Below are 12030 nucleotides of genomic sequence, written 5' to 3' on the forward strand. Positions count from 1 at the left end.
TAAGATTGCTTGACTTATAGAATACAATATTAATTTATACTACAAGTTTAATATTTTTCAACAGTTAATCTTACACTTACAGTGAGGGGGTAGATTGTCAATAATTCTTGAAGATCAGCAGCAACACTCTGACAGATTTCACACACTTCCACTGATGAAGAACCCTATTAAAGTAAAATTTCAGATTTTCAATTATAAATAAAAAAAAAGAATAGAACTTTAGATTATTCCTTTTGATATAGGTGATGATAAACAGGCGACATACTTTAAAAAGGAAAATCAATTTATCTAACAAATGAGATCTTATTTCGCTACCCTTGAAAAACATTTTAATAAATAACAAAAATATATTTTAACAGTAGATTTTGCTTTAGTACTTAAAACTGTGCAAGTAATTTTTTCTTCCTAGCAAACATGTTACAATCCACATTCAAACAAAAGTATCTTCAAAATATGGCAATATACACTAGTGCAGTATAACACAAACTACACAAACCTGTGTAGTTAGCATACATGAAGTCTGGCATTATGTCAATCATCTTTGGAGAAACACTCATTCAAAAGCAATTAAATCACAATAAATGCCTTAAACATCACTTGTATGAAATTTGTCAGTGTGTGTCAAACGTTGCCTTAAACATTATCGACTGTACAAAAGTTGGCATTTTCCTTACCTGAAAATGTATTTCCAACAGATACTCATATTCTTACACAGTTAGCTATTTTCCTCATGCATCTCCCAAAGATTTGCATGCCACTAGCCTTGAAGCAACTCCCACCTAATTTCACATGAATTGTACTACTGCATGATGGCTGCAACAAAAGCCCTCCACTTAAAGGAGGGTGATACACCTCCGTGTGCAATAACTCCCTCTGTGCACTTGCATTCGTGAAACTTCATTATTTAACAAGGCAAAGAAAAAATAAAAGGTCCACTGAAAGTGGGGAGAATGTGTGAAAGGAGTGAGTATCTATCAGAAATACATGTTCAGGTAAGGAAAATAATTTCCGAGACAATACCTCACCTCCACATACAGTTTAGCTAAAAGTTTATTAAGATGAGCATTCTTCAGGAAACACCCAAAGGAAGCCCATGGAGGGTGACACTCAGTTTCAAGGGCCCCATAAGGGCACACCTGTGGGAGGCCACATCTTGTCTCACCCTGGGTATAATCTTTGTCAATAAAAGAAAAAGGTAAAATATAAACATGACCATCTGAGAACTTGTGCACAAGCAGTCAGATAGTCAATATGTGTAGTGTGGTTGGGGATACATTCAGATCATATCTTCTGTGCTCACTTCAACTCCACCATCAGACTCTATGGGACATAGTCCAGATGCAGGAAGAGGGCACCTTGTTATGTAATATGGATTCGTGTACACGCCTCAACAGGACTTGTATACAATATATATATATATATATATATAATTAAATGTTACTTCATGAACAACAACAAAAGTTCTTTTGGATAATAAACATAATACAAACATAAAACATCAGGGCACAAATCATAAAGTGGGTCATTATGTAATGTACCCTGGTTTTTAAGATGTATTGGCAGAAGTAAGACCCAACTTCCCAGAAGATGGGGAATTTGAAGAATGGCAAACTGTGGAAGCCAAAAACCATCAGGAGAAAAAACAGCCAGAAGGTGTAGAGTAGGAGACAAATGTGTGGAGAGTGTCTACATGCCCACCTGAAGGAGCACATCCTAGGGCCAGTGAAGAGGAGAAGCATGAGAATGAAAAAAGTGACAAACTGAATGCAAAGAAATGTGAAATATTCTGTGAGCATCAACATCCTGAAAAGAACATACCAACCAGAGGAGTTGATGGACCCAACCAGTAAGTGTAGAAAGAGATAAGTCTGTAACAAGGCACTCCGAAAAGCCTAATAGAACACAGAAGCCGAGCTGGGACCAAATGGTCCCATGAGTGAGAGACAGAAGTACGGTCAACCTCCTAATGAATCTGAGGAAGAGTGCAGTGGAAGAGAGTGAAAAAAGCATCTATAGGGTAGACATCTGAACAACAGTAATCACAGGAAAGAGGGAGGAGGAGAGAAAGATAGTATGAGAAATAGGGAAAATTGATGGCTTGAATGAGGCAAGTATAAGATTGTGTAAATCTCATTAAGGTCTCAGAGAGGCATAGGAGTTAATGGAGGAAGACAGAGGAGAGTGAAGGAGTGAAAAAGAATGCAGAGGACAGAGGAATAAACACCTTTTGATATTGGGAAAGGAGAAATGTCATGGACAAAGCCTCCTGACAACTAGTGTAGGCAGAGACCAATAAGCCAATGACAAACAGTCAGGTAAAAAAAGCAGAAAGATGGTTCACTGTATGACAGTCAGGATGAAAGGAGTGGCAGAAAGACCTTCCATAGTCATTGATATAAATAAATGCAGTGGAAGGGCATCAAGAAAATAACAAAAAAGTGCCAGATAACAGAAAAGCCTGGTCTGATGGGTGACAGATTAGACAAATTTCATGCATGAGGATGGGGGGGGGGGGGGCATCCCTTGATGAAGAAGGGATGTGTGAGGATTAAACAAGACAGAAAAAGACCAAGTCTGAGCTGGTCAGAGACACCAAAAATATGATCTAAGAAGTGTAGAATACTGAGGACCAAAGGAGGCATATAGGAAGAGGTGAGACCAGGTCTGACTGAGAAAATCAACTACCAGAGTCAAAAGATGAAGAATATGGTAATAAGAGAGAAAGTCCAGAGTTGAGAAGAGTAGCAAATGCATCTATGAGAGGTATGTGCAACCAAGAATAAACCCCATGAGAGATAAGTTGTATCATAAATGGGTCAGATGTAGGTGAAAAGGAAATGGGAAATGAAGAGGAATGAAAAAAAAGAGACCATGGAGGAGAAATAAAAAGCGACTTTCTGTAGAAAATGAGACCAAGAGCAGGTGAAGAGATGGGCACCCACAAGGTCATAAGTGTGTAAAAGTCAATGACAAGTAACAAACTAGGCTTCTCATAAAAGGAAGACGAGGAAAAAAAGAGGAAGGCCTGAAATTTGAAACGGAAAAGTTAGAATCATATAAATCTAGATGAGGAACAGGAGTAAAGGGTAAGGTAGAGACAGATGAAAAAACCTGGAAAGATAATGTCAAAAAGAAGTCATATAACATCAGACCAGGGCACTGGGAGAAAAGCAACCCCAAAGAAGACACCTAGGCAAAGAAAAGGAACCAGACAAATAACAAGAGCACAAGAAGGAAGGAGTACAGTAAAGAAGTACGTAACTCGACCCAAAGAGTCCATTTGAAGCATGAAGAAATGTCTCAGAGAAAATGTAAAGTTAGGTAAGATAATACAGGATGATAGAGAGAAAAAGACAAAATGGGGAACCAAAAAATGAAATAGAAGGTCAGAAGCCCAATCTCTTAGCTGGACAAACAGATACCAATGACTGGTCCTGATTTGTATACTTTCTCCCATTCCCTTTCTCAGTTGCCCAAATAATTACTAACATGAGAGGGATGAGGCATTTGGGTGTGAGAAAGAAAACATTATAAAGTAAAGAAAAAAGATAAGGTGAACTCCAGGGATCAGGGAGTAAGAAAACAAGATATAATAAAGAATACATGTAAAATATAAGGAAAAGAATATAAATGATGATGAAAACCAAAAAGAGATTGAGAAATTAAGGTTGTTTCATGAATGGTAAGGTAATACCAAAAGCAAATCAAATGAAGATCATAGTCCACAGACCATTCCTAACTGAGGAGAGAGGATATTTGGTAGAAAGGGGAGGATAAGGAGATCAATTAAGCAAAGGCTGCAAAGACCCTAACAGTTAACTTTCTCAATATAGGCTCGGTCAACTTGCCCGACCACATGATCTCTTTGTACTCATTCAAAGTATTTATAGGTTTGACACTACTAACTTTAATTATAGTGTGTATATCTTCACAAAATTTGGCTATCTTTCAGTAAACATTATAAGTCTTTCATATATTAAAAATCATATTTTTAGTACAGTATTTTTAATAAACTAAAAAAAGATTTGTCCATAAATATAGAGTATTTGTTTTGAATAGTCCTTGTGTAAACTGATTTTCATGTTGAGATTAGAAACTTTCCTTCATTTCAAAAATCTCAAATTTCATTTGTGTAATCTCTAAAACCTCCTAAATACATTCAAATGTTTGTTTTCAGTAAAACTTTATATTTTACCTGTTATTTACTCTACCCTAACTCTATACAAGGTTGGTCAATTTGACCAACTTCGTAACCACCAAAAAAAAATAAATCTAAATAAATCTAAATTACCCTCTTTTTCTTTCTAGAATGACTTCAAATTGTAACATGAAATTACATTTGTTTATTACCTCACCTCAAGTTTAGCTGGATAAATACTGGTACTGAATTAAACCATATTTCAATTTCTATTGGAAGAGTACTGCTTTAAAACATTATATTACTTTAAATTCTGCCTAAACATTATCTTAGCTTAACCACTAGCTTAAAAACATTAAACACAGAAGTCTTCACAAAAGTTTTACCTTTGATGTTGCCTTGATTGGACACATACTGATAGATGGACAAAATATTTTTGGTTTCTGAAATTACCAAAACCATTATATTAATATACCTTCTTAAGACAGGAACAGCATAAAAAAATTTAAGTGTTATTTATTCTGAAGATGAACATTTAAGCAATGCTGTATCTACTGGAGCTCATAAAGCTACAAGACATAGTGAAATGCTGTATCTACTGGAGATCTTATACCACTACCTTGAATGCTTATGCCAGCATTACTTTTTTATCTTTACATAATAAATTAAACGATTTCTTTACTGTAATCTATCAAACATCAGAGAAGAAAAATTCATTCTTAAACATAAAACATTATAAAGCAGAAATCTCCACAAATAAAAACATTTTCAATCCTAATTGTTTCCACAGTAACTTGAGTAATATTTTTTCCTCAATCTAATAACTCACACAAGAAAACATTTCATATCAGTTTAAACTACCACAATATTACAATTACAACTTAAGTTGTGCTGAATCAAAACATGCTAGACAGGCATTAAAGTGTCAAAGCTCTAAAGTTTACAAGAAAACTAACATGTATATAAATAATTTAAGCACTAAATAACAAGTTTACAGATTAGATTTTCATTATGGTAGTAAGAGTCTTAAGGAGGATTAAAATGTTTTTGTTTGGTTATTGTAGTGATCATCTTTCCTGTCCTGTGATACACATTTTAAGACACTGGTTATTTTGTAAAATATCTAAAGTGTCATAAATGTAACTAACTTTCAGGCTAAAAACAACAGTTAAAGTGAAAGGCTAAATAGTATTTATTATCCAAGAAATAGCAGGTATACAAAATATACTGATAAAAGTAAAAAAAGAATTTAAAATCATATATATATATATATACACACACACACACACAAACTCACATACAAACATACATTTGTACGTTGTATTTAAAGCATTTCTACCACCACCCCCAAAAATTAATCTTTCAGTTTCTGAGGTTCAACATTTTAAATATCTTTAACTAATTATAAAATTACCAACTTAACTACACTCCTACATCTCTTTCACTGATAACCCATACCTGATTACAATACAGATGTATACAAATATAACTAGAAGTTGTTCTTTTCACACTATCCTAAGTGCCTAAGCTAATCAGATTCCATGCTACTTGTTCTTCCCAGCAGAATGATATATTTGCTGAACTATAGATCAACAAATCATAAGGTTCCACTAATTCAGCTTTTAAGATTTGACAACTTACACTGTTTTGTGTTTTCTAAAGAACATGAAATATGATATTTAATATTTTATAACCTGACTTCCTTTTTTTTGTAGAGAAGTCTATATGATTCACCTCAGCTTCTTCAAACTAAGTTAATATTTGTTGCAATTTACAAATTCTCTATCTCCACTCCACCTGATCAATGTTATTACTGTTCAAGATCTTTAAAATTTAACTATAAGGTAATCAGGGATTTGAATCATATTTCACTGTGAGAAGACAGGATGGATGTAATGTTCATCTTTTCTTTGATCTATTCATTTTACTTAATGAAATACTTCAGTTTTAGCTACAAAACAAACATTTTAGCAAATCCCATTTGACCATAATAACAACATATTATTTCAGTTTGTTTTTTGAGATACAACTTGGCAATGATGAGGTTAAAATCTTCACATATGAAGCAGAAAAGACAAGTAATATATTACAAATAAGATTAATACTTACAAGCTTTGTCGTGCTTAGTTTGATGAATAATGTCTGGTATTTTTCAACAAATTGTTGACACTGAAAAAACAGCACATTTTTATAGCTCTTCTAATTTGAATGCATGAAATAAACTACTATTGTGTTAAACACTCATTATTAACATTAAGTGAAACGTATCTGGACCAACAGCTTCCAAATATTTAATTCTTAAGACTCAGAGTCCTGAAATATTGTAACAAGTAATAAATATTGGTGGTAACAATTGTTGAATACACTCCATTAACAATGAACAATAAATGTTGCATTCATTTTAATACTTCAAGCTTAAAACAATCTCCAACTGAATAATGCATTGTTGACTGCAAGAAAAAAATGTATATTGGTAAACCCATGGTAGAAGCTAATACATAGGTTATAGTACCACAATGTCACATCAACTGTTTCAGCATTCACTCACTTAGCTTTACATTTTTACATCTTCCAAATTTCTCTCAAATCACCACTTAACTCTTTCAGGATGGGCTCGGTCCCTCGGACCGACCTCATAACCATTTTGTGCTTGTTATAGTTTTCATGCTATAACATTTAAATTAGTAAACAAATGTTAAAGAAATTTGGCAGATTATCAGTAAACATTACAATGCTTTTATATTCAAAATATTTTTTTTCATTAAGTCTTAAGGTTTGTAAAGCATTGTTTTTCTCCTGTCTTTTATTTATTTTCACATGTTGGCTATCTATCATCCAAAGTAATATTTATTTGAAGATAAAAAATAATTTTATGCATCAGAAAATTTTGAAATTTCACATACAACATCTTTATAATGGCCAGATAGTTTATATTTTATCTGTTATTTTCAGTAATTAATCTCTGTACAGGTTCGGTAGATTTGACTAGTCTTTCAACCACCATAAAAAATTAGGAAATAAATACCAATTATGCCTCTTTCATTCTAGAATGAACATAAATTATAACACAAAAATAAAAATGTTCAGACTAAATAGACTAAATCTCATAATATTATACATTTATAAATATTTATTATTTTTATTATATTGACCTTTTAGCCATGCCTCAATAACAATACAGAAGTTACAATGACGCAGCTCGTGCACTCATGTTACTGTATCAGATAACATAAAACTGACCTTTGGTCTGTACAAAGTAACTTGTCTTGGCTTTGTTTTAGTAGACTAGTATTTTGTAAAATAATCACATTTCAATTATTATACATATGTATATAGATGATTGCTATTTTGAAATAAGTTCTTAAACCTATTTTTCTTAAAACATAGGACAGTAACTAAAGAAGTAACACAAAGAATTATCTCTTCTATTTAGGACCTTTGTACTCAGTTGCTATTTTGCATAGATTGCTAAGCATTTAAAAAAATTTGCATGTACAGGGTATGAAACAAAATATTTTTTTAGGTTTTATACATACATTTGAATAACTAAAAAATCATAAATTACTACACTAATACCATAGAATTTCACTATAATTTATCAAGCTTAGTAACTAAGATGTATTTTAGTCTAAAAAATATGAAATTTCGAGCAGACTAAAGACACATCCTACCTCGATGAAATATTGGTTCAAAAGAAAGAAATGGCACCAAACCCATTAAAATGGCTGAGAAAGCCACTAGGAGGACATTCTGAGTTTCCAATTGGTTGTTCATGTCATATAAGGAAGTAAGTGTATAAGGGAGCGTTTCCAAAAATGGAAAGAGGTGGACGAGGTGCCACTGTGTTTGATTTATTACATGAGCAATATCTTAGCAAACTGAGAAGATAAGATGCTCTTATTTTATATTCTAGCTTTTCAATATCGGTAATTTGAGTTTCTAATTTGTACAAAACTATAGACTTAGTATTTTGACTTCTCAAACATCTAGTTTGAACCAGTGCTGCATTCAACATACCTCGTGAAACACAAAATTCAATGTCTGTGTTTTTTAATATTTGCTTTTAAATTAAGAAATTAAGTAATATATAGTACTAAATTTTGAATTATAATCTAGTTTGATACCAAAGTTATTGACATAAGTTCATGGAATAGTAGTTCAATCAAATTTGGAAAGCAAGTTAACAAATAAGATGACATGACCTTTCACCCGCAACCTGTCTCAAAAGTGTTAAGGGTGATAAAAGCAAAAGCATTAGCCATGTGATATAAAGTGCTTTCAAAACATTCTTTGCTACATTTGTTAATCATCATATCATCATTAATGTAACTGGATTTTTTTCTGTAATAAACAAGGAAATTATTCACTTTCTGCTTTCTAACAAAGTGCAAAACTGAAATATCCAACAACAGGCTCACTACATATAACTTGTCATTTTATAACATAATAGACATTTTCAGCTTTTACTGTTACAAGTCATCAAATTACACTTATCATAAACAAACCAACCACAAACAGAACAAATATTACCATTACAAAGAAACCAACCACATAATGTACAATATTATTGGTAAAAGTGAACTAACCAAGGATAATATACAATACTATTACTCTAAGTGAACCAATCATACATAATGAAAATACTACTGCCACAAGTGAATTAACCACCCACAGAATTTTGTATTACAACTTTAAATTGTAAAATCTGTGTATAAGATTTTAGGTGCAAGTTAGTATAATTAAGGGAATAGTACATACAAACTTAATTACTTGGTATTTCTTAATGCCATGTTCACAAGAACAGCAAGGAAATAAATCTCATTATCCCCAGTGTAACTGGTACAACTTCAATAACATTCCAATTGATATTACTGCCTTTTATCATAACATTTTCCACAAACTGAAAGAGTAAAAAATCAGCAGTTACCTTGGATGAAAAATTTCCAAACTCTGTACATACTGTGCTCAACCATTTTATGTCATTCTGAAAAAATATAAATATTTGATAAAACAGACACACACACACATTTAAAATGAATACGTGATTTGACGAGAGAGGTCTATAGAGGATTGAAGCTACATACATAACATCTGCCACTCTGGGAATTACCTCTTAAATATAAACATTGTAGCATTAATGCATGTATAGCATAAATAATGTACTTTTTTCTATGCAAATAACCTACATTAAAGGGAGTTATCTACATAACATTAATTACTTCTCATAATGTTCAGCAAATACAAAAAATTTAGTTTTTTTATTTGATTTATGCTCATCTAGATTTACTGATGAAAAGAGTAGAATTCTCTAAAATTGGATTAATTCAATGTCATGACATAAAATTAAAGGAAAACAAGAGAACTTTTGATTTATCTAGGCTATCCTATCCTCTAACTTAAATTCAACAATGAAACACTCAAGGCCAGCCTTTATTACTCAAATATTTATTTGAGTTTACACTTAAATTAATTGCATCTATCACATCTGAAAGCAACCCATTCCAAAGGCCAACCACCCTGTTAGAAAAATAAAGCTGTCTTATCTGATTATGACCACTACCCAGCCAAAATTTATATTTGTGTCTTACCATTCTCATCATTAAATAAGAAAAGATCTCATTAACAATCTTAAACACTTCAATCAGATCCCCTCCAACTCATCCATTTTAAAGAGAAAAATTCAGATATCTTAACCTATCATTGTATTATAACCTTTCTATTCCAGATGTCATCCGCCTCTGAACCCTTTACAACAATTTAATGTCTTTTCTAAGGTAAGGAGCCCAAACCAAACCAAGTACACCAAATGTGGCCTACCCAGAGACCTGTACAATGACATTATAAACTATTTAGACTTATATTTAGTATTTCTGTAGATAGAACATAAAATCCTATTTGCCCTGCCACTAGCAACAGCAAATTCCTTGGAAGGCTTAAGACACTGATGACCATGAGCACCAAGATGTTTTTCTTCCATAATACTAATACTGTTATTCCCATCAGAATTGTACTCATAATTCAAATTGTGATATTCCACATGCATTGCCTTACATTTATTATAATTAAATGCCATTCATTTGCCCAACTCACCAAATCCTTTTGTAAAGCAGCAGCATCTCCCTCACAGCCAGCAACACCAAAGACCTTAATATCATCAGCTAATTTAAATAATTTATTGACCATCCCTACAGCTACATCATTGATGTAAATCAAAAAGAGCAAAGAGTCTTAACACTGAGCCTTGAGGTCCCCACACTCATGACATTAATCCAACTTGACTGAACTCCATTTATACCAACCCTCTTCTTTCTTCAATCTAGCCAGTTTTCAATCCAATGAATCAACCTATCCCCCACACTATAGATATTTTTTTTAATAAGCCTTTTTATGTGGCACTTCGTCAAATACTTCCTGAAAATCTAGATAAACCAAATCCACACTGGTACCCTCATCCACCTAAGCAGTAACCTCTTCAATGTATGTCTAAATGTAAGATCTTCCCCTAGTGAAACAATGCTGACTATCCAACAAAATTTTAAACTATGTTAAATGACTTTGCTAAGCAATTTTTTTTTAAATCAGACTATCAAAACCTTTTCCCACCACTGATAAGACTAATAAGCCTATAATGACCGAAACAATTTTTATCACCTCCCTTAAAAAAGTGGAATAACATTAGTCAACTTTCAATCTTCTGGCACCTGCCCACTATTCAAAGACTTAGAAAAAATAGTAGCAAAGGGCTCACATATCTAATGCTTAAACTCTTTCAAAAGTCTTGGGTAAATATTACCTGGCCCAGGAGGTTTATCATTCTTTAAGTTAACAATTTTTTTCTTAAAAACCTCAGAATTAATATGATCATCTTGTTCAATCTTGTTTCTATCTAGCAACTGTTTAGCATAAATAATATTGCTTGTATCTTCATTACTAAAAACTGAAGAAAAAGTTTACTTTAATAACTTAGCCTTCCCATAATCATTAAATCTTAGCATTCCTGTATCAGCCCTCAAAGACCCTAATTAACACTTTTTCTTTCAGCCTAATATTCCCATTTGTTTAGAAGAATTATGAATAATGATACAATTTTATGGGTGTAAAAAAGAGACATCAGATAAAATAATCCCTACTGTGTATGTTAATAGTTTTATCCTTATTACATTTTCATAACAGTTTTCTTTTTATTATGAAAGAAGTCTCAATTAGTGTTTTTTTGCTTCGATTATTCACAATGAAAAATGTAATGTCAATCTCTAGATGTAATTTTAAAATAAAAAGTGATTTAGTCATGTAAGTTTGTTTTATTTCAGTTGTCCTTTCAACATGGCATTCGTGCTCCACCAGTGATACATGATGGAAGGTGTGGCTTTATTATAGCTATCTGTATAAAATATATGCTTCATATAGATCTTGAAATATGAGGTACAGTTATATCTTATGGGTGCTGTGTACCATGAGTGGTTCACAACATCTAACAGAAAACATGCACATGTACCCCCGGTGGTGCACGATGTCGTGAACATGTTAACATACTAAATTCTAATTTAAACAATTTACTAATGTAATAAATACTCAACAGTTATCAAACAGCAATTTAATCTTTTAAGTTAAACAAATTCACCTTTATACTTAGCTAAAACTAGTGAAAACTCTATTTCAATTACTATTTAATAGCTTTATTGTCCTATAACCCAGTACTAGTAGCAGTAGTTACCTAAAAACTAAAGGGAGAAAAATTCTTAATGATCTAATATTAAGCATAATATCTTAACTTTAAACTTAGTTGTACTTGTAGTAATAAAGCCTTAGTTTCCAATCCCAACTATACTAACTAAAGTAACAACTCTAGACTTTAAAAGCATTGAAATAAATGGTTATAACTTAAAACTACA

At 32.3% G+C, this 12030-nt stretch overlaps 1 protein-coding gene across 2 annotated transcripts in view; it reads right to left on the reverse strand.

Moving 5' to 3' along the window:
• Positions 1 to 12030, reverse strand: part of LOC106461762 — a 120913-nt gene that overhangs the window by 44338 nt on the left and 64545 nt on the right. For both annotated transcript variants that reach the window (XM_022388792.1, XM_013921610.2), the window contains 4 exons: positions 9066 to 9122; positions 6248 to 6307; positions 4525 to 4581; positions 81 to 164 (listed from right to left, as the gene is read on the reverse strand). In XM_022388792.1, coding sequence (XP_022244500.1) covers positions 81 to 164; positions 4525 to 4581; positions 6248 to 6307; positions 9066 to 9122 — 258 coding nt within the window. The remainder of the gene's footprint in view (positions 1 to 80; positions 165 to 4524; positions 4582 to 6247; positions 6308 to 9065; positions 9123 to 12030) is intronic.

Source organism: Limulus polyphemus, unplaced genomic scaffold (genome assembly GCF_000517525.1).
Source record: "Limulus polyphemus unplaced genomic scaffold, Limulus_polyphemus-2.1.2 Scaffold1026, whole genome shotgun sequence".
NCBI lineage: Eukaryota > Metazoa > Arthropoda > Merostomata > Xiphosura > Limulidae > Limulus > Limulus polyphemus.